The sequence below is a fragment of the Panthera onca genome, chromosome C2 (assembly GCF_046562875.1).
Source record: "Panthera onca isolate mPanOnc1 chromosome C2, mPanOnc1 haplotype 2, whole genome shotgun sequence".
NCBI classification, from domain to species: domain Eukaryota; kingdom Metazoa; phylum Chordata; class Mammalia; order Carnivora; family Felidae; genus Panthera; species Panthera onca.
Genome location: NC_138347.1, coordinates 148855470 through 148878651, shown reverse-complemented (window position 1 = coordinate 148878651; position 23182 = coordinate 148855470). Strand labels below are relative to the sequence as shown.

Here is a 23182-nt window from a genome sequence, read left to right as displayed (position 1 = left end):
TGAAGAAGAAAGAGCTACTCTCCCTCCTCAGAACGGTCCCCTCGGCAGTTCTAGCCCCGCCTGGCAGAGGTGGAGTGGGGCCCAACTTGGCAAGGAGACCATGACAAGGTTTTTGCCGTTCTCCTCCCTGGAAAGAAGTTTTCTCTTGGGCAGGATCTCTCCCCACCAAGCAGGGTTGAAGCTAGGAGGGAGCTGACCTGCAGGGGGAGGAGAAAGGGAGACCTCCCTGGGACTCCCTAGGACTGCCTTGCTTGAGCAGCACTGAGCTCCCTGCCTGCACCCGCAGGGAGAAGGGGACGGTGTCTGTACTGAGAGGCTGGACCCTGGACATGAGACCCCTGGCCCCACCAGGATTCTCAGGCCCCAGAGCCTCAGCACCATGAAGACTGGACTAACGAGAGTCTTGGCATCAATCAATGAGACCCAAGGCCGGAAGAGAAGGAAGGGACTTGCTAATGCTTTCCCAGCACAAGCCACTCGGGAACCCAAGAAAGGGGGAAGTTGTGGTTCCCAGTTGCCAATCTGATGTGGTGAGGGTATAAAGTCAGTATTAATTTTAATTCTAAAACAGTAAAGACAAGCTGTATTTTTTGGACCTGGGAGTTTGTGAACTGTGAGTCCCACCCACGTGAAAGGGAAGGCAGGGAAGGGAATTGAGGGCTTCTGGCCCCAGTGAGGCCCTGGCCTGGCTGCACCACACTGCAGATTGCAGACCGTGGTCCCTGCCCGGGGGCTGGGCAGCAGACTACTTCCCGGCATGTGGACTGCCGGCAGGGTCTCTGCCCCTCTCACGTGGTACTGGGAACCGGGAAATAGCCTGTTTCCACAGGAAGCCCCCCACCCCTCCCCACATGCCCTGCCCAGAGAAATCAGAGGGCAGAGCCTGGGGTTGATGGTCTGATAATAATCATAGTAATAAGATGGTAATAAGATGCATTTAAGGAGTATGGCCATATGCCTGTGGGGACAGTTAGACCGTAAAGATCCCAGGGGCCTCTTGGCTAGACATCTGTGGCTGAGGACCAGCTGGGGACCAGAAGAGGGACAATAGACAGGCTCTCCCCACCTAGCCTGGGTCCCTTGCTCTGTCTGCCCAATCTTCAACCACAGCCCCAGTCCTGGAGCCCACACTTCAGTCTGGAAGTCACACGGTGGCTGCTGGAAAGGGCCCAGGTCAGACTCTAGGTCCTGTTGATGGGGAAAAGGAAGTCAGCTGGATCTGGATGCTTTCACCCCAGCCCTGCAAGGACCCGGATAATGGTTGTGCCTGATGTTTTCCAGGCCTGGTCTGTGCTCCATCTTCTCTGTCCATGACACCCCAGCTTTGGGCCCATCCCTTTCTGGGAACACCTGGTTTATCAACACCAGCCTCCGGGTTACCTGCCAGGGTTTTCCCTTCCTGTCTCAGCTCCCACCTGCTCCCACAGAGCAGGCCTCTGCAGAAACACCTGCTGGGCCCAAGTGCCCTCACCTCAGCAGGCAATGGCCAGCAGTGTCCTGTCTGAGGCACATCGGCCGACGACAGAGCTGCCCCAACCGTTCCCCACCGCAGCAGCCATGCTTTGTCTCCCTCGTCCCAATTTTTGCTCCTATGTTTATGTATGAACACGAATTAAACATTAAATTGAATTATGTATGAAAATAATTCATAAAATTACTTATTTATTAATATCCATTAAGTTATAAAATGGAATTACAGTCTTCTCCACTGGTGCTATCCATGCTTTGTTTTAATATCAGCATTAGGAGACCTCATAAAATATCTTGGAAAACATTCTGTCTTCTCTGCTGCTGTCGAGCAGTTTGATTACATAAAAATCATCTGTTCCCTAAAGGTTTCAGAATTCTCCTATTATAATCCCAAACATCTCGATAGACTGAAAATTCTAATGATATGAACTATTTATCTTACATTTTCCATCTTAATTCTCCTTCATTCACATGGGTAATGGTGATTAATATTCATAATTATTCCTGATATGTGAGTCTATGTTTTTATTTACCATGTATTCTTGTCTCTACCCCTCCCCCCATGTATACAATCTTTTACCAAATTGGTGGGGTTTTCTTTGTCTCATTTTTCCTTCCTCTGGCTGCTTAGGACTTACATAGAGAGCTCTATTTTTTTTTTCAGTTGTACGCTTAAATTTTTAACACACACACTATTCTCTTGTGTTATCGATTATGTTACTTACCCACCCCCACCCCCCAGCCCCGTCTGTTTTGTTCCACCCACATTATCTTCCTTTTCCAGAATCTCTGCTCAAGGTCAGCTACACACTGATTTACAGGAACACAGGGCCAGAAGGCGGGGAGGCGAGTGTGTAAGTTAGATCTGTGGCATTAGTCTGAGCTCTCCCTGGGCCCCAGGAGTGAGCTTGGAGGGACAGCCTGGTCCTGTGGTCCTAAGCACCCTCCCTGAGACTCATTCCCTCTCTGCCCCTAGTTACCCAGAACCTTGCCCCTAACTCCGCCTCCCAACACACCTGGCCAATGCCAGCTGGGAGCAGGTGTGCCCATTCACAAGGACACACGCTCACATGCGCACACACACAAAGACGTTGCAGTAGGCATTTGACCAAGAGACTGTGGCTGCTGTTAGAAAGTAAACGGGGGTCCTCCCCTCTAGAGTCTTCCAGAATCACTGCACCATGACCCGCAAGCCAGGTTGCACGATGACAGACTGTTGACCCCCTGGATTCAACTGAGCATTGGGATTTTGAGGAAAGGAGTTCCTTTCTCGAGTCTCCCCTTTCTGTGCCCAGACTGGACCCTCTCCCAGGGTAGGAGACCTAAGTCTCCTCTTCCTGTCTCCCAGAACAGGAGCTCTCCCTCTCCCTTCAGTTTCCATGCCTCAGTTTCCCCTCTGTGGTAGCCTTAGGCATGCATCACTTGGACCTCCCCTCAAGAAAGAACTTGCCACTCAGCTGTCAGGAATGCAGTGAGCTGACAGCCTCTAGACGTAGCACCTTCAGGATCGTTTGAGCTGAGGGCCCGCTCTTCCCAGATAGCCCCCAGCCATCGACCGAGCACAGTGAAGTTACTAAGGCATCTGTGTGCCATCTTTGGTCTGGAGCTCCCTGCTAGGTTGGCAGAGGCTCTGTCTGATCCGGCTCTCTCCCTCTTTGTCTTTCACAGGCTTCCCCTGCCATCCCATAACCTTCCACAGTCCTCATTCCATCTTAGCATCTGCTCACAAGAGGACCCGAATCGACACACCTAAAGGTGGCACCGTCCCCTCTGTTCCCTCTAAGCCCTGGCCTCCAGGACGAAGGGATGGGAGGGTGTAGGCCATTTCAGAACCAGTCCCTAGGCTTCATTTCCCCACCTGTCAAATCAGGACAATTCCTCCTCCATCACCTGTACTCCAATGAACTTTGTTTTTTTTTCCTAAGCGCAGCTATAGCACCACCAGAAATTTCCCCAGCACCCGGCTCAAGCAGTGCTAGGCTCCCCTGGAGGGGCAGCCTGTGTCTGAGCCACTGTGACATCCACAGGGCCCATCGCTGGCCAGCACCAGTGTAGGTAGGTGATACATGCGGGATGAAGGGATGCTATTTGCTGCCTGCTGTTAGAGAAGGGATGGAAGGCACATTGCTTCTTTAAATACCTGTCTGGACCCCTCTCGCCCTCCAAATCACAGTCTGGAGTTAAAATGTGTCTCTCACAGGAAGGCCCCAAAGAATCCTAGAGAGACTGCATCCACACAGCAATGTGGGTGGCTCTGGAAGGGCAATCCTGGAGCAGTGACACCCCAGGCCAGATCCCTGCCTGGCCCCCACCGTGCAGGCCAAAACTGGTCCCCAGGCACCGTTCCCACTCTGCTGCAGAATCACACAACCAGTGGGTTCCTGAGCTGGGAGCCTTGAAGCAGTGAGTGCACGACTAAGGGACATGGAGAAGGACTGGGGGAGGCCAGGGTGGCACCCACTGCAGGAACGAGGCAGGCAGCCAGGAAGCCAGGCAGGCTCCAAATGAGTAACTGCAGACTCTTTCCTGCCGTGCCTGTCATCACGGGGAAAGGCAAGTGACTGCCTCTTTCTCTTTTCCCCCATCTTCTGCACCCCTGTGATTTCCGGCAGCGGCAGCCGGATGGGTGCTGAGGGGGGAGGGGGCGGGAAAGATTGGGCTACAGACTACTACTAGGGACTACTGGGACAGATTCCAGGAATCCAGGAAGGGACACCTCAGAACAGAATACACCAGGGAGGAATTGTTCCCCCCAAAAGGACATGGGGGAACAGGGAGCAGAGGGTGGCTGTGGCCCACTCCCCAAGCCTGGACTGGTGAGGCAAAGGCCACCTCCAGATGGGGAAGAGAGATCCCAGTTACTGCTTCCCAAGCCCTCAGGTAGCCTGCTCCTGCCCTTCAACTTCTGATATCCGCCCCCACGCCCCTCCCAGCCTTCCCAGATAAGGAGACAGGTGAAAGGCTGGCTTCCCCATAAGATCCTTTAGGACTCTCAGGTGATGCCCCCTGTGCCTCAGAACACAGAACTGAACAAGCAGGAACAGTTAGTAAAAACACGGTCACACCTAACCTTGGCTGAATTTTTAAAGTTTTTGTTTGTCTTTGCTTTTTTCTGTTTTCTGCTCCTTCTTCCACTTCTGAATTTGTTTTGTGCCTTCTGACAAGTAAGGAAGGGTGGGTCCCCCGGGGGAACAATTTTGAAAGAACAAAGGAGTAATTTTCATTGCAAAGAATCTGCAGGGAAACGATTCTCCCTTAGTCACCTGCTTCCTTCCTGGGAGCCTGAGGAGCGGGGAGGAGGCCCTGCCAATTACTCTTAATGCCTCAAGCCTGCCCAGGCTGCTAAAGAGGAGGGTTCTTGTGGACCACCCTCCAGAGCCGGGGGGGGGGGGGGGGGGGGGGGGGGGGGGGGGGGGGGAGGAAGCCCATTCCCAGCTGGGAGCCTTGAGTGTCAGGTGGCGAAGTGGGGTCTGGCTCCCTCCTATTCCCCAGTCCTCACCACCTTCCTCTCAGTGCATTCTCAAGTAGCCAAGATTCCTGTCCTCAGAGAGAGCAGAACTTGAAAAGACCAAGAGACGAGCTTTAATGGTGGGACTTCAGTATCCTGCAGTTTGCTAGGTGGTGTGTGTGTGTGTGTGTGTGTGTGTGTGTGTGTGTGTGTGTGTTGAATGGGCAAAGGTTTATGAGAGCCGAAGCCCATGGATTTGTCATTCACATCAGGCACTCCTAGGACACTGCCAGCAGAGGTGACTCCCCAGAACTGGGACCCAATTCCACTGTCCTGCTGGAGAACTGAGACTTGAGAAAGGGTGCTGTCAGGGTCACAAGGGGAGTCAAGGACTCCTGGCTCCTGAGCCAAACCTGGCCCCCAGAAATGGAGATGGCAGAGGAGAAGCCTGGAGATTCTTCAAACATGTCATTGAAAGGCTGGGTCCAAACCCCAGAATAGCCAGGTCAGAGACATCTCCACAGTGCGGGTATCTGGGGAAGGGCTGCTGTCCAAGCTCATCTGGAAGGAGGTAGAAATTGTGGGGAGTACAATAGCTCTCCAGATCCCTCTCCATCAGGAGGTGCTGCTGTCTTATCTACCTCTGTGTGCAGCACAGAGCCTGGCACACAGCAAGGGAGAGAGAGAGAGGGAGAGAAGGAGGGAAGCAAATGCTAGCACCCCAAATAAGCCTAAATCGAGGAGGGCCTGGGAGCTCATCCCTTCCAGGCTTTTCCCTGACTCCCCATAACTTCATGCCCCACCCCAGAAAGCCAGGGGCCGAGTTTCCCACGCTGTAAGAAGGGAAGCCTGGTTGGGTCTGCAGGGAACTCTGACGCACCTGCTAGTCGACCAGCGCCTGGAGTTGGGCCTCCTTCAAACAGCCTCACCTGGGGCTGGGCGCCCAGGGACGCACCAACCCTCTCTGCCTCTCCACTGAACAGTCATCCCCTTATCAATACCCGCCATCCACCTTATCTCTGCCGCCAACGCCTCCAGCCTCGATCACAATGTCTCCAGCCCTCGGAAAGAGGACAAGGCAGCCACCCGCTCTTGGTCTGCAAGAAGACCTCCCGGGGCGCGGCGCCAGTGTACCTGAGCCTCATTCTAGGGATGAGTAAAATTGAGCCTGAGGACGCGCAGTGGACGCAGGCTGATCCGTTGTCACCCAGAGGCCGACTCGCCCGGTCTTGGAAGCGAGGCACCAGAAACAGGCGGCCCGAATCCAGGCCTTTCTCTGCACTTCAGTTTCCCGGGCGGTAAAACAAGGAAGGTGGGGAGGGGGGAGGAGGGGGGGGAGGAGGTCTTCAGCTTCGTTTTAGGTAGGCTGCGCAGCCTGGTCGCGAGCACCGGGGACAGATCTTCCCTCCCCGCATGGGGGCGCTGGAACTTCGGCCCAGCCTCCCTCGGGAGGTGCCCGGGCAGGGGCGCGTGAGGGCGCGGACGTGCCATCCTCCCTAAAGCACGGCCCCCTCACTCCCTGGTCGTGAAGGGCCCGGAAGCCCAGCCGGTGCTAAGCGCGTCCTGCCAGGTCGCCTGGGCTCAGAGGTGGCACCGAGGATCCCAGCGTCGGGCCTCACTCGCGCTCTTGTTTCCCCTCGCTCTGCCTGTCCCGGCGAGGGATGAGTTGGGGCAATTGAAAATGAACCAAACCACGCGCCCCACCTGCGGGTCGCTTACGACCTAGGGCCCTACGCAGGCCGCAGCCCGCAGCCTGGGGGATAAGAAGTGACCTGTCCTGTCTCATAGTCCGGCCCGCCCGCACCGGTCCTCCGACGCGCAGAAATGGGAAATGGGGAGGCTGGCAGGGAGACTTCCTGGAGGAGGTGGCTCTGAAGGTGGACGTGAAGAGCGTCCTGGGGTGGGGCTGAGGGGGCGTGTGGGAGTGGGAGATCTCAACCAGGCGCTTGGAAACGTTGTGATCTAAGCAGGGGAGGATGTGGCGTGTTGGGGTCTCAACACTCCCGAGGATGCGGCCCGAAGGGGTGAAGGCTTGTGAATCCCCGGCGACTGAGGAGGACTGACGTGGGTGATCCGCGGCGAGATCGCAGGGACACCCCACTGGCGGGGGAGCCCCCAGCCCCGCCCCACACCTGAGCGGCGGCCCCGCCCCTGCCGATCCATTGGCTAGACCCGCCGCCCGTCAGACGAGCCCCCGGGGCCCGCCTCCAGCCCCGAGCTGCGCCTCTTCGCGTTGGGGCCACCGCGGCAGCGCCACTCGGCCCGGCTCCCCGCCGTCGACCGCGCGGTGCGCAGCCCGCCCGCCTATTCCCGGCGCGGGGCCGCCTGTCGCGGGTTCAGGGCGGACCATGCGCCCGACTAGCCCGCCGCCGGCCCGCTGGCTATGCGTGCTGGCCGGCGTCCTCGCCTGCGCTCTCGGCCCCGCGGTGAGTGTCCGCCGGGCCCCCCCCCCCCAGTCCCGGCCGCCGCGGGTGGAGTGGGGGGACCGCGGGAGCCGGGCCGTCTGTGCGCACGTCTGTGTAAGGGGAATGGGGGCACGGAGCGCTGGGTCTCGCCTCCCAGCTCAGCCTCGGACTGGATCTAGACCCGAGGGATGGGATCTCGGTCGCGCCTAGTCCCTCCCAGCGCCGCTGGGAGCCCGCTCGGCGCGGTGATCTGAGACACCGGTGGAGGGGCGCCAGGAGAAAGCGTGCTCCCCAAACTTGCCTTCGGTGTCGTGGCTGCGTCGTGCGTGGGGAGAGGAAGTCAGTGGGTGCAAGGTTGGGGACTGTGGTCGATTGGAACGGAAGGCCCGGTAGACCGTGGGTGGAAGGGAGGGAGGCTGTGAGGGTCGTCGTTATGGGCTGTGCCCGGCTGGAGGTGTCTGCGGGGTGTTGTGTGTTACGTGTAGGAGTGACGTCCCAGCAGCAGACCCAGCGCTGGGAAGGGGCTTTGGGGATAAGGCGGCTGACTGGCAGGCCCTTCCTGTGCCCTCCCACTGAGCAGAGCTGAAAGGTAAGAGCCCGAGGTGGAAGGTTGTGGGCAGTGAGGGGTTGAGGGTGGTGTTTATGAGGAAGGGCCAGACTTGTGCATGGGGAAAGCTGAGCAAGGTGTGAACAGCCAAGAGGCAGTGGCATCCTCTTCCTCCCACTCCTGGTTCATCCCCACACAGGTATGTGTATGCCTCTGATGTGTGGCTGTGCCCTTGTGTGTGGGTGTGGGTGTGGGTGGCTCACCTGCAGGGCAGATCCTGGTTCAGGCAGGAGACGCATGGATCATCTCCCTCTAAGATCAGGGAAGACCTCAAGACTCACTGAATCCACCTAAGCCCATTTTACAGATGGGCAAAATAAGTCCCAAAGACACCTGTTCCCCCCTAATCAGACCAGGACTGAGGTTGATTTTCTCTCTTTCCCTACCCCAGGAATCTGGGGGAATCCGGGGTTGCTGCTTGAGGAATCTGGGGTTGCTGCTTAGTCAGAGCCTAAAACCCAAGTGGGTCCCAGGTGTGGCACCAGCTCCAGGTTGACTGCTGGGTGCGTAGAGTATATTGATCACCTACTCTCTTCTAGCCCATAATTACCTCCCTTACCGTCACCTCCACCAAATCAGGAATCTCTGTGTTTCCATCTAGCTAATGTCTTGTACATCCTGGGGACGAGAAGCTCATTGCCTGTCCTGGGAGCAGAACTTAATAACAATTGGTAGGAGCCTCCCCTCCTCCCATCGAGAGACATGAGACCCACCTCCTGAGCACTCAAAGCCCCACCTGCTTCTGGCCCTGAGGCCACAGCTCCACAGCCCTGGCACAAACTTAGAGCCCCTCAGTGTCCTGGAGCCTCCGGGCCTCGCCAACAGCCCTCTGGCTCTCCCAACTGGGCTGTGACCACTCAAATTCTCCTTGGATGAGCCAGGTTTCTTGGGACCACCACTGGTACCTCACTCCCCATCCTTGGAGGCTTCTCAGCCCAGGGGTGGAATACTTTCAGCAGGGCCTCCTGTCGTGCTAGGCCACATCTCCCCCCACCTCCTGAGGCAGTCCAAGCCTGCCTCCTCCAATGCCTACTGTTCCCTGTCCTTCCACATTTTATTCACTCAATACCCCACTCTATCACCTCTTCCAGACAGCCTTCCCTGATTGCTCCAGCCCACTCAGCCCTCCCCCCACTCTGACCCCACTCTTCAGCCCTACCCACCTCCCAGCCTGGGCTCTTCTGACCACCCCCATGGATCAAGGGCTGTGGTCTGTCATTTTTGCTGTCCCCCACAGCCCAGTGCAGGGCTGGGTCTGAAGAGGGAGGACAAGGAACCCACCCAGGACTAGGTGAGGGCCGCCTGGGATGAAGGGCTCCCCACATGCTTCTGCACTTGACCCTCCTCCCCACCAGACAGCACTTTCTCCCTCACTGAATGGACACCAGGCAGTCCCGCTCCAGCCAGACTCAGGGTTGAGGGGGCTGATGTTATCAGAGTCATAAAATGGCAGCTGCAAAGTTCAGTTTAAAGACCCAAGGCCTTATCGCTCCTATTTATGGTGCCCTGACCTCAGTCAGGGAAGGGGAAATCTCTGAACAGGGAAGCAAAAAAAGGGAAAGAAAACGTCTAGTGTCTCAGAAGAGGAAGTCTGCCCCAAGGCCACCTGTCAGGCAGGCCTTCTACCGCCCCTACCCCCTGGACAGCAGACACGGGGCTCCTCAATGGTAGCAGAACTGGACAGGGCAATGCCCAGCCCAGGGACAAGGAGAGGGGTGTCAGAGGAGGAACAGACCCAGGTCCTTCCCTGGGAAGATTCTCAGGCTGGTCAGGGAGAGCAGAGCCAGTAAGCCAGGAGGAGGGCCCCGGGGCGTGAGGAACATCTCCCAGAACTGAGGCAAGAGTAGCTGAGAGAAGCAGTCAGGGAAGGCTCCCTGGAGGAGGCAAGACAATGCCCCAAAGAGTTTCGCCACATGGGCCAACCTTCCACCAGAGACTATAAAGGAGCCTCTGTTGGCAGGACCAATGGGCCTGACCCCAGAAGGAGGAAGAAGGTCCCAGGTTCCCCTCTGAGGCTGAGATGGCCCAGGGGTTTGGGGAAGGTTCGGCTCCTCTAATTCCTCTCTGAGGCAGTTGCTGGCCACCTGCTCCTGAAGGGCTGAGTCTGCCGTAGGCATCCCGCCCTGGCCATCGGCTCCCAGCCTCTCCAGAGGCTGTCCACAGCTGACCAGTCTCCCTTGGCCCCCAGCTGACCACCCTGTGGGCTTCTGGGAACACGGCTACAGTGGGGTCAGGGCCTCCTCCTTGAGCAAAGTGACAACCTCAGGCCCGCCCAGGGCTCCTGGGGGACTGTGCTGAAGAGTGACCTCCTCCTCGAAGTTTCCAGCCTCCTGTCCTGGTGCTCTGAGTCTCAGCCTTCCCTGACGTTTCTGGAGCACATGAGACCTGGTCCTCGCCCTACTCTGTGGCAATGGTCAGTTGACCTTGAGAACAAGCTGATCTCTGTGGAAGGGCCTCAGTTTGCTCATCACAAAAGGGAGGGTAGGAACGTTGGCCCCGGCATAGGAGAAATGGGGCGAGAGGGCTGGGTTGGAGGCCAGCTGCACCCTGCAACTGGGGCGTAATTTTCCCTCTGAGCCTCAGGACTCTGTGGAAGGGGATTGGTCCTCCAGTCAGGACTTCCAGGATGCTTGAAGGACAAAGTGCCTTGTGAACTGAGATAGGCCATTTCTTCTCTTGATGCCCCAGCTCAGGAGCTCTGGGGACGGGGGTGGTCCTCATGAGGTAAGCCAGGCAATGTGGGGTTATGGCTCCAGGCCCAAATAGGTGACGAGTTGTCTCAGGGAAGGCTGGGTGGCAGGCACTGGGCCTCCTCGCACAGGGGGCAGCCTCGGTGGCAACCCAGCCTGTGTGAGCCTACCACTCGCAGGGACCCCTCGCTGCGGCCCCTCCCTGCGGCCCCTCCGGCAGCGGATGCAGGAATGGGGCCAGGGGACTAGACGAAGCCCTGTCCCTTTCTCCCTGCTTTTGCTACTCAACCTCCCACGCTCTGCCCTCCCCAGTGTGACTTCCCACCACAAATGTATACTATGTGCCAAGTCTCACGCACACCTTAGATGTATTTCAGAAGTAATAGAGACACAGCTTAATGTCTCCACCACGTGATGAGACTTTTTAGTCAAACCTTATTGTGAAGATTTTCAAATAGATTTTAAAAAGGAGAATAATATCATGAGCATGGAAATACCCATTCCTTGGAGTGATGTCAGCAAAATGGCAGGATGGGAACTGCCCGTGCTCGTCCCCCCAACCCCTAGGTGTGACAGTTCGTATTTGCAATATTTCCCTTTCGCGGCTGAAGTATCTTAAAGTAAATTACAGACATGATGACCTTGTGCTGCAAATTGTCTTAAGATGCATCTCTAAAACCGAAGGACATTTTCCCATGTAACTATAATACCACCACCACGGCTAACAAAATGAACAGGCATTCCTGAATATCTTGTGTTCAAATATCTCCAAACAGTATTTAGTCAAGCACCCCAGTATCATCGAGGGGTTGGGTCTGATAGCGAGGAGCATTCCTGCCTGGGTTGTGATGAGCCTGGACAGCGAGCTGAGGGGTGGGTGGACATCCAGCCCTTCACTGGAACATGACCCAGACTTTATCTGCACTCCTTTCCTTGTGGCTCATGATGTGAGGGTCCATATCTCTCAGGAAGTCCCTCCCGCCCCCGCTATCTGAAAAACAAGCTTTCTGCACAATCTGTCATCAGAAGAGGGGTAGAGGTCACCAACTGACTCTGGAAGTCTCGCAGCCTCGTGGCTCAGCCCTCTGCATGGGGCCCCAACACCAATATCGCCCCACCCCCACCCCGGACACCACGGGTGTAAACTGAGTCCTCTTTCTCCAAGAGTCCCCAGGATGACTTCCAAGAGGCAGAAGATTTAAACCTGAGTCCCTGCTGCTCCTGCCTCGCTGGCTATTGCCACTGTGGTCCTCTGCAAAGAAACTCTGAGAGGCTTTGTGCCCCTAAGTACACCTCACAAGAAGGGCCCTTAGATGAGGCCAGGCTTAACCACAGGCCGAACATCTTTGCTTGTATTCTGATAATGAGAGCCCTTGTCCTGGGACCACCCTGCAATATGGAAAGTTCTTTCTTGCCCCAAGCCCAAACGTGCATCCCTGTGTCTCCCTCTCTGTCTTTACCGCTGCACCCCGCGCTATCACCCAGAGTTCAGCCTTTCCCAGGAGGAGGTATGGGTGGCAAAATTTGGATATTTAGAGGGGAGGCTCCAGACTATCAGTAAAAAAGATATAAAAATACATGGAGGGAGGGGTGCCTGGGTGGCTCAGTCAGTTGAGTGTCCAACTCTTGATTTCAGCTCAGGTTGTGATCCCAGAGTCATGGGATTGAGCCGTCAGACTCCAAGCTGAGCGGGGAGCCTGCTTAAGATACTCTCTCTCCCTCTGCCCTTCTCCCCCGCTCAAACACTCTCTCTCTCTAAAATTAAAAAAAAAAATTTAAAAATGGGGGTGCCTGGGTGGTTCAGTGTCCAACTTCAGCTCAGGTCATGATCTCACAGCTTGTGAGTTTGAGCCCCGCGCCGGGCTCTGTGCTGACAGCTTGGAGCCTGGAGCCTGCTTTGGATTCTGTGTCCCCCTCTCTTCTCTCTCTGCCCCTCCCCTACTTACACTCTGTCTCTCTCAAAAATAAATAAACATTGAAATTTTTTTTTAAGTAAATAAATGATTTAAAAAAGTTTTTTAAATACAGGGAGGAGGAAGAAATCAGACTGCAGTGGTGGGGGGGGGGGAATGCCCAACTCGAGACCTGCCTTCTGGTGGGTACAGCTGCTGTCTGTCTATCAGACTGCCTGGGGTTCTGCGGCGCTCGTCAAGGCCGTGGCGAGGCCGGGGTCCCCTCACAAGGCTGGCCTGGCATGTAGGGCTGGCGGGGCCTTTGACAACAACTGCTAACCTTGGTTGGCAGTCCCCTAGTGCCATTTATGTGTGACCCGGGACACAGCCCTGGGAGTGGACAGTGCTGTCATTTGTCCCCATTTTACAGACGAGGCGGGAAGACTCACCCAAGGTCTCCCAGCCAGGGAGTGGCCGGCAGTCTGATTCTGGAACCTGCGGACTTAACTGGGCCCTGCCGTCTCACCAAGAGACGTTGCTTCTTCCCAAGCAGCTGTAGCATGCCCCGGGCTGCCCCGGGACGCAGGAGACATTTTTCAATTCATAAAATGTACAAATCTGAAGTGACATCCCGGGGAATTGTCACATACATATCTGAAGTGACGGCTCAGGCAATTGTCACCCATATGTTCACCCGTGTAGACACCGCTCAGATCAAGCTATTCCACATTCCCCATCACCCCAGGGGTCTCCCTCGAGCCCCTTCCCAATAGGACAAGGCCTGATTTCAACTTCTTGGAGTGCCCTCTGCGAAGCTGGGAGTGGGTTTCTCCTCTTTTCTGTGACTTCTGGATCACATGACTTACCTTACCTTCCTGTGCCCCCACTTCCTCCCCTCTGCCCTTATCTCCTCCTCCTCCCCCTCCTCCCCCTCCCCCTCCTCCCCCTCCCCCTCCTCCTCCTCCTCCTCCTCCCCCTCCTCCTTATCCTCCCCCCTTCCTCCTCCCCCTCCCCCTCCTCCTTCTCCTTCCTCTCCCCTTTGCCCCCATACACCCTCTCCATCTCCTTACCAATTCAAACACAAAAGCCAGAATGAAGGGCACAGCCTGGGAAGCTGGGTTGGGGTCCTGTGTGCCTTTGACCACACTGCTTTCTCTCTAGGTCCTCAGTTTCCTCCTGTGACTCTTTGTTGCCCCATTATTTCAATAGGGGGAGGAGGCTTAAATAAATCATGGGATGGTGAGGGGGGAACGGTAAGTGAGACCACCACAGCTCTTTATTCTCCGTTCCCCAGTCCCCTACAACTTGGCGGGGGGGGGGGGGGGGGTGGGGGGGGGGAAGGGCCCTCCTTGACAAGTCTCAGAAACATGAACCATTCACGGTGACTCCTAGGGCTTGGTAATTCCCAGGCAGGAAGTGCTTTCTCCGGTCTTACCTAATCTCGCCTGCTGCACTTTTCACCCCTCTCAGAAACCAGCTGCCCCTCAGAGGGACTCCTGTTTCCCCACTATGCTGCTTCTGTCTCCCTTGGCTTCTCCCACCACATTTCTCCGGCCCCAGATGAGGCCAGGAGTTCTGATTCCAGACAATAGCTGTGGGCTCAAGCTTCCCTTGAGGGATGGGTATGGCACCCACAAAACCTGAGTCAGCCCTCCACCCTGTCTTTCAGAGCCCCTAGCGTCTAACAGCCACAGCTCCCAGCATCTACACCCTACCCCAGATCTCAGTGAGCCCCACAGGCGGGAGAAAGCCCTCACGGTGGAGATAGAGAGAAAGATAGAGAGAAAGGGACCCAAGTAAGCCGGCGGAATTAGCAAGACTTGGTTAATCCCTGCCCCCAACCAGAGACTCAGGATTCTCCTGCCAATTTCCAGTCCGTCACCTCCCACCTGCAGCCAGTACCATGGCAGGGGACATAAGAGGACTTGGAATGAAGGGAGGCTACAGACTGCCTCACCCTTGCCTGGGTCTCCTCTTCTGGGCTCAGGTACTCCTGTGATAGAGAAGGTGCTGGGGACTCGGTCGGGCCTGAAACTCTCACCTCAACCCACCCACAGGGTCAGGTGACTTTAAGCCCACTTGGAGCTCAGCCCAGCACAGGAATTGGTGAGGGCTTGAGAGAAAGCCCTGTTTTCTCCTCTCCACGCGGGGCCTCAGGAGACAAGTTGGGAAATGTAGGCAGTAGTCGAAATAAGGAGGGACTTGAATGCCAGTTTTGAAGTGTGGGCTTTGACTGCTAGGCTTTGGGGACCCTGAGGTGCAGGTGGTGGTGCTGAAAACTAGTACACTGGCCCAGGCAGGTACTGGAGACCTGGCCCCTGCCTGTATCCCACAGCTTGTCTCCTGATGCCTCAGGACCCCTTGCTGCAGTCACCCCAGGCTTTTGCAACCTTGCATGGATTAGACATTTTCATACCTTCGTACTAGAATCAGTAGGCTTGGCTGTATCTGGCTGGGAATTTTCCAACTCCGCGTGTCTGCAGTCCAGAGGGATAATGAGGATGTTTAGCATAGGGAAATAAGTGGAAGAGGAAGTTCAAAGTCTGCCTGAATTCCTCAATGATAAGGACTACAGGGAGCTGCCCTGGCCCTGTCCCCCAAAGGGCAATGGTAGACCAGATGGCCCAAAGCAAGGCCATGGAGAGGAATTGATGCAGTCCAGACTAGTGGTCAGAGATATAGGTCCTATCTAGGAATGTGCATTTGCTAGGTGACCTCAGATCCCTCTTTGGGTCTCTCCTTCCCCTACCCTTCTTCAGATGGGCTCTAGCATTCAACTAAGCTGTGGTAAAGACAGAGCTCATCTTCCAGACCATGCTCACTTTATTCAGAGATACCCCAGGCTCCTAGGTTATCCCAGGGCCTCCTGCCCCTGCTCTGCAAACTGCCTCTCAGGAAAGGCTTTATGGCTGTGCTGATGGGCAGTGCAGGCAGACTTGGCTAGAGAAGCTGACCCGATAGCCTTCCAAGGTCAGAAGCTACTAGGAACCCTATGATGCCCTCAGTAATTTTGAAGAAGAATTATCTCTTGGTAAACAGCATGGCCACAGTTCTGGCTTAAGAGGACCCAGTAAATGAGGGCATCCATTGTCCTGTCCTCAGAGCACTAGTCTGGACTCTCTTGGTTACAGGGATAGAAAACTCAACTGATTCTAGAAATAAAGATAGACATTGACTCATGTTGTTGGAAGCAGGGCTACTTTCAGACATGGCTGCATCCAGGGACTCAGATGATGTCAAGAGGATCCAGTTTTTCTCTATCTCTTTATTCAGGCTTTACCCGTGTGGCTTTCATCATTGTGTTCCACAACAACACAAGAAAAAACAAGATGGTGACAATAGTTCCAGCCCCTGCACCCTTTGAGGTTTCCAGTCTAGTGGGAAATCAAAATCCAAAGCCCCAGGAATGAGCCTGCTGGCTCTGAACAGCCTGACTGGGGCCATGTGCCAGGCACTAAGGCCAGGAAAGCTCTGACGGGCTCAAGTCTGATCACATGTTGATTTCTTAGCAGAGGGTTCATCAGAACCCCAAGAACTAGGGGTGGGGAAGGAGGTGGTTTCCCCGATAGAGATGAGGACGTGGCACCAGAGGAGGGTAAAGGATGGTAGGAAAGCAGCAACAAGAAATGTTTACTACCATCCATCCTGCGTTCATGTTGTGGGGGGAGCAGAGGGGAGAAGGGGCAGAAGGCAGAACGAACCCTGTTGCTGGAGCTGGGAAGGCACTTTGGGGAGAAGCATGCTCCAGGCAAGCAAGACAGCCCGAGAGTGGGACACGAGCCCATCCCCAGGTTCTTCTTCCAGAGGCCACCCCTGGGGTCCTTTGGCCACCCCTCTTCCCATGCCTGAACAGCACGAGCCAGCCACAGATCTCTTGAGATAGAGCATCTTGAGTGTTTCAGTCTCAGTAATGCTTTTGAACAGGAAGGGAAGCATGGGACCCCCAAAGAGGGACCTTTGCACATTTCCTTAAAGTCTCATATATTTTCTTTTAAACAGTTATACAAACAACAACAACAACAACAACAACAAACATATATCCTGCTACATAATAGACCTTTGTTACTCTCCATATGCCAAGCTTTAAAGTCTTAACCAGCTAATGCCTTTACCCCAATTAGATGATAAAGTTAAAGGTCCAAGATGGAACCCGGTGGGCCTTCCAGGCCATGGCACATGGGTGAGCGAGGTCTAAGTGCTAGGGAGTCTGAAGGCATCCTGGACAAGGACATCCTCCCTTGGGCTAGGCCAGCAGTGGTGCTTAGCTGCATATGGGAAGGTTGGACGGTGAGGACCTCTGTGACAGTGAGGCTCCACCAAGGCCTCCACAAGGGATGAGAGAGTATTAAGTGGAAGGGACTCAGCTGCACAGCTTCTTGGGCACTGAGTTGTCCAGCTTCAGCTTGGACCCCCTTCCTCTATAGCAATGGAGAGCTCCCTGGCACCTGGAATGCTTATCCCTCCGGGGGATCACCTGATTTAGAACAATGGTCAAAGTCACACCCTTGGTAGCAGGCCAGATGGGGATACACTTAAGGAAAGAAATGCTTTCCCCCATAGCCCCACTGCAACAAGGCTTTGAGTCAGCAGGGGAGTTGGTAGAGGCCCGTTTGGCCTACAAGGAAACTGAGGGACGTAAGGACCTTGTCCCAGGCCAGAAGGAACAAGTTGGAAGAGACACTGAGAGTCTCTGATTCTGGAGCTGCCTTGCTGAACAAGACTGTTGGGGACTATGGCATTCTCTTCCCTGGGCAAAGATGAGGAAACCGATGTGGGGTTGCAGCCACTTCCCTAAAGCCAAACAGACCAGCGGAAGCTTCTACCAGCTCAGTGGTTCCTCCATGGAGGCCTTCACCTGCCCTTGCCCACCCAGTGGTTCCCAAGACCTGTTTTGTTTTTTTTTTCTATCTGTTCCTGGGCAGCCATCACCCCTGCTCACCTGTTGGCCCCAATGCCAATGCCTGCCCACCCCCCATGCCTTCACACAGGTCTGGTTCCATCCCTGATCCCCTCGTAGGGTGCAGGAAAGGGGAGGGGAGAGGCATGGGCTTTCCCATCACTTCTCCCCACCTCCCAGAGGCAGGAGTAGGGACAGAGGAGGTTTGGTGGGATGGCAAGACAACCTAGAGGGGCCTCCCTTATTTCCTGAAACCTCCCTTCCTTCATTAGATCTGATATGGCTTAAATTGTTTAGAAGCTAAGAAGAAGGCAGGTGATGTGTCGGTAAAGAGGGCCAGTGTCCCCTTCCCAGCCTGGTGACCCAGGAGACCGAGCACAGGCTCCTGGAACGAGGGCAGAGGCTGGAAGATGCAGCCAGACTCCTGGATTCCTCCCAGGCCTGGCTCCAGGGACCAACTCCTCATAACCAGGTAGCACTAGCTGAGCCCCACTCATCCGCAGAGTCTGAGGCAAGCACTGAGGACTCCCCACCCAGGCTGGAGGGGAGCAGAGTCCAGAGGGCCGGCTCTGAGCTCTACAGAGAGGTGCCAGAGGGGTGCCACCCACAAAAAGACTAAGTTGTTACAGCTGCAGCACTATTGGATCCGCCAGGAAGCCATGACAGGGCCCTCAAGGCAGACCCAGCTTTGGGGACTGTGGTCAAGAGTTCTGGGTCCAATCCAGGTCAGGGTTGGGTTTTAGTCTGGGGTTGGGACTGGGGTTCCATCTGGAAGCTGGGTCGGTCAAGTGACAGGCCTTGTTGGGTCTCATGCTCCTGGAGTCTGCGGATGAGAGGTAGGCCGTGGATGAGGCTGACGGGTCCCCCCTCCCCCTGTCTGTGTTCCCCAGGGCACCCGGGCAACCATCCTGCAGCAGGAGGAATGTTACTATCTGCAGCTGATCGAGGTACAGCACAAGCAGTGCCTGGAGGAGGCCCAGCTGGAGAATGACACGGCAGGTGAGGCCCAGCAGGAAGAGAGGGCCGCAGACCTCCAGGGAGCCCTGCTCCTCCTCACCCCGTGAGCCCAGATCCAGGGTACATGCCTCCCACACGCATCAGATGGGAATGGCGCCACGGAGCTGCTGGGGGTGAGGAGAGGACGCCGAGAGAAGCTGGGGGGCCAGGAAGCGAGAAGTCCTAACAGGCCTCTCTGGTCCCATCATCTGCCCCTGGTCTGGAAGCGTCCTGCTGTTAGCCCAGGAGAACACACTACATGGGGGGTTCTGAGGCCCAGCTTCTTCCTCCCAACCCCAAGCTCTGCACCCAGAGGTGCCACCGCACACACACAGGCCCCCAGGCACACACGCGTCCCTCCCCATCCCAACCCGCCTTCAGCAGGCCAGATGAACCACCCGCTCATTGTGCCGCCGATGAGACAAGTCTCAGTCAGACTCAGAGGCTGAGCACATGCGGGCCCGGCTCCCCCTGCTCAGGGGGTGTGGGAGAGCTCCAGCCTGGTAGTGCGAGGGCGTGAAGGGCGGTGCCAGAGGCACCCTCAGGCCGACGCTGCCCAGCTGCCCAGAGCCAGCAAGGCCATCACATCAGATGACGCCTCCCTAGCCCGGGCGCCCCACACTTGGCACAACAGCCTGGGGAAGGAATGGGAGGGCTTCCAGAGGCCTTCCTTTGCAAGGTGCCCTCGGGCCAGATTCTGAAGGGTGGGCAGGATGTGGAGGAGCCGAGAGGCTGCGAAGGTGGGAGGCGCCTAGGCAGACTTCCCCTGGGGACTGGGGGTGGGTGTGGCTCGAGGCTCACTGAGGGCAGAGAAGGGCTGGAGCCGCCTGCTCCGGGCCTCCCTGCCAGGTCACCCCCCTGGGGCCAAACTTGCAGTTATGTAACAGCATTGCTCAGGAGCAGGGAACGTCTTTATATCTCCCAGGCTCCCCCGTCTCCTGTCACCTCTCTGAGACTGACAGTTATGCAACCCTTCCTGGATCCCTCCTTCTTGGCCCTGGTGCCCAGAATCTCTGCTTCCTACACCGTGAGTGAGTGCATGCAGCCTCATGGATGGACTTTGCCTCCCCAGCTCTTGAGGAAGGACAGACTCCTGTCTCCTGAGGCCTTAAGACTGAGACCTGGGTGAGGGGTGGCCTGACCATCCACTGACCATCCACTGCCTATGCCTATGCACCCCTCCCCACCCTCCAGGTGGGAGAGGCAGGAGACACCGCGGACCGTCCTCAGCAAACCCCAACAGTAGGATCTGGGGGTGCACGTAGCCCAGAGAGGCCCTGACCCCGGATCTAGGCCCCATTGCACTGCCTCCTAGGCCCCAAGGGTGAGCCACCCTCGTGATCCAGGTGAGGTAATTGCTGGCACAGGGTGCCTGTCCGCTGCCAGCATCCTGTCACCAGGAAGACAGCCTGGGATCCAGAGGAGGGCAAGTGAGTCTGCCCATGACCTTGTGTGGGTGGGGTTCTGTGCGTGTTCGCGCACATCCAGATGCGTGCTCCTGGCCCACGGCCGTCTGGAGCGGTCTCTGTGTCTGGGGTCTGTAAGCTCTATGTCTGACTCTGAGTGTCTTTGTGTGTTGTCTGTGTGTGATCGCGGGTGTATGAGTGTGAATATCTGTGGTGTGCCCAGTCATGTCTATGCATGTGTGTTTGTGACTTGTGCGTGTCTCTCTGTGCCTTTGTTTGCTGGGGTCTGTCCTTCCATGTGCAAGTAAGCATGCATGTGTGTATATTTGCACGCATGACTGTGGTTCTGTGTGACTGGGAGTGCTTGTCTGTGTGTGTCTGTCGGTGCACACATATCTATAAAATGGCACAGTGGAAGCCCCCACCCTGCCTCGCCACCCCCGCCCCAGTCTCCAGGCTGTCTTTCTTGTTGAGGTGGCAGTCCCTTTCTTGTGGAGGTGACACACACAGCCAACAAGAGCCCTGTTTCTCTGTGGGCCTGGGGACACGTGTGGTGGGGCCTGTGGGGCCTCTCTAGGTCAGGCACACAGAGAATACTCCTGAGGCCCAACCCAGGACAACAGGCTCTCCAGATAGCCAGCATTTTGTTTTCTGATTTAAAACAATTTGTTTATTTATTTAATTAGAGAGAGAGAGCAAGTGAGCATGAGTGGGAGAGGGGCAGACAAAGAGGGAGAGAGGGAGAATCCACACTGTCAGTGCAGAGCCCGACTGGGGCCCAAACTCACTAACAGTGAGATCGTGACCTGAGCCGATGTCAAGAGTTGGATGCTTAACCGACTGAGCCACCCAGTGCTCTAGCATTTTCTTGGCTGTTACTCCCTTCTCAGCTTCCTGACCCTGCTGCCTCCTCCAGGAAGCTTCCCTGACCACATGCCTCTAATGGACTTTCTTCCCAGGGTTCCCTGCCATGTCCACTGGCCTGCACCCCAGGACAGTTCGCAGCCCAGTCCTGGTGGTGTTGAGATTCCTTGAGGCCAAGTGCAGCCCCACACCCAAGGGCAACACCCAGTCTCCCTCTCCCTGTGCCACTTGTGGTGAAGCAGAGCTCAGGGCCAGAGACCCAGCTCTGAAACTGCTCTCTGACTATGCTGCAGCTCAAGATCCAGAGAGCTCGAAGTCTGGTGAGGACACAGACACAATAACTGGCCTATAAAACAAGGTGTGCCCAGCATTGTCAGAGAGGGCTGAACAGAGTCCAGCAGAGCAAAATTCCCCAAGAAATGGGCATCGAGCCCTTCAGAAGAAGAGGAGCGCAAGAGGTTTGCTGGAGAGGGAGCGTATGAACATGTGAACAGGCTGCACCATTCACCAGCAATGTGACCTTGGGCTTAGTTACCGAATTGCTCCCTGCCTCAGTTACTCATCTGTAAAATGGGAGGGTTAAATAAATAAGTTATGTATTTAAAGAGGGTAGAACAGTGCCTCGCACATACAAAGGCTACATAAGTATTTGTTGATATTATTAATAGGGTCGTGAACCGCTAGCAGGATTTACCTGGCATGATGAGCCCCTACATGGCCTCCAGAGAGGCTGGCACAGGAGCGGGGGAGGGACCGGGAATCAGAAGAAGGCCATGGAAGCGTCATGACAGAGTGGACAAAAGGGCTTGGGGCCCTCAAGGAAGGGCGGCTGTGTTCTCTGGCAGGGCCAGAGTGGATCTGGGTGTTCTCAGCCTTCAGCCATAGGTGCTACCTGGCTGCTGCAGCCCCGGAAGGTACCCCTCCCCGGGGCCACCCACCCCAGCACTCAGAGTCCCGAGGCTCTTTCCCACGTGGCGACATCCTTTCACCTCCTCTCTCTCCCCAGGCCCCCTTCTTGAGAACTTAGGAACCTTCGGACCTGGGCAGGGCTGGGCTTGGCTGAGCTGGCATTGACTTTGGCTCAGGGGTTGGGTTTCCCAAGGAAATCTATGGGACTGGCAGGGTTGCAAAGAAACAATTAAACCTCCCTCAGGGAAGGGGTTCCAGGGGAGTTCCAGTCCCTCAGGGGCACCCAGACCCTGAACAGGCAAAACCATGCATCTGCCGATTCAAGCAGCCCCCTAGGGACTCCACTGTGCACACTTCGCTAGCCAGCCCTCGAGGCTAATACGTACGTGGTGGAAAACACGGCCTGCAGTGCAGGGATTTCTTTGAACTCCCATCCTGGACACCACCACCCCACAGCACAAGTCACAATTTGACGGAGTTAGGGGCATCTATGTTGCTTTTGAGTTCTATGAAGACTCCTCAAGAACTAGCCAACCCCCAATATACCCATCGTCCCATCACACCCAACACCTCCTTTTATAACAAATATTTTCTAATGTCTCCTTTCCTATACAATGAAATTCAGGACATGTGCCTTCATTTTTTTTTTTTTTAAATGAAGTTCTGGTTGTAAAAGGAACATAAAAAGGAAAGTGATTTATAATAAAATACTATGTACATATTCAGGCACAATCACACTAAAAGATAAGAAGACACAGTTTGAAGGTTGTCCCTATAAACTCTGGGAATGCAGTAGCTATAGATGTAGATTGATACATACAGCAGTTGCTTCACTGACTCAGGTTCACGGGCAACATTACTGTTGGTGATTTTCCAAAACCTTGAACAACTCTTAATAATGTTCAGCATTTGAGAAAGCACAGTCTTCTCTCCCTTTACTCAGTTGCATTTCGGGAAAACCCCATGTATGTTAAGCCTCTGCGGTAAGTGCCTTGTGTTTAGATGTGAGATGGAGGAAGAGTCTAGACTCCGGCCATTACAAAAGAGTTTCACCTGCACAAAGGCCCAGTGGCTCGTCTGAAAGTCTTGCAGAATACTCCGCTTACAGAATATCTCCCTGGCACAGACCCATCAAATGCCAGGTGAGGCCTCCAATCTCTGCAACAAACAAAACCCCACCACTGTTCAAAACACCCCCAGGGGGCACTCCAGCCCTCACTGAGGACTGTGGAGCTGTAGTGATGCCTCCTCCCCACTCCCTGTCAGGACAGGCCCTTTACAGCCTGGGCAGGGTGATGCCACCCACCCCTCTCAGACTGAAGGCTCCTCTAGGTGGGAGCCTGGAGGGAGAAGAAGAGTGGGTGCCTGTGGACTCAGGCCCCAAGCCTGGAGGCACTTGGTGGCCATGCTGACCTCTGCGTCCTCTGCCTTCACCCCTCAGGCTGCAGCAAGATGTGGGACAACCTCACCTGCTGGCCAGCCACCCCTCCGGGCCAGGTGGTCGTCTTGGACTGCCCCCTCATTTATAAGTTCTTCTCTCCAGTTCAAGGTAAGAGCCTTGGGTGGAAGCAAGGGAGCCAGGGCAGCACAAGTGATGC

General features: G+C 55.6%; 1 protein-coding gene across 5 annotated transcripts in view; it reads left to right on the top strand.

The window, feature by feature from the left end:
- The first annotated feature begins 7119 nt into the window (after positions 1-7119).
- VIPR1 (vasoactive intestinal peptide receptor 1) overlaps positions 7120-23182 on the top strand; it is a 33466-nt gene continuing 17403 nt past the window's right edge. For 2 of the 5 annotated variants that reach the window (XM_060638403.3, XM_060638404.3), the window contains exons 1-3: positions 7120-7344; positions 18300-18408; positions 23026-23133. In XM_060638403.3, coding sequence (XP_060494386.1) covers positions 7267-7344; positions 18300-18408; positions 23026-23133 — 295 coding nt within the window. In that variant the 5' untranslated portion in view covers positions 7120-7266. Of the gene's footprint in view, positions 7345-7702; positions 7913-18299; positions 18409-23025; positions 23134-23182 lie in introns of those variants that run through there. The other 3 variants (XM_060638402.3, XM_060638407.3, XM_060638406.3) reach the window with 3 other exon arrangements.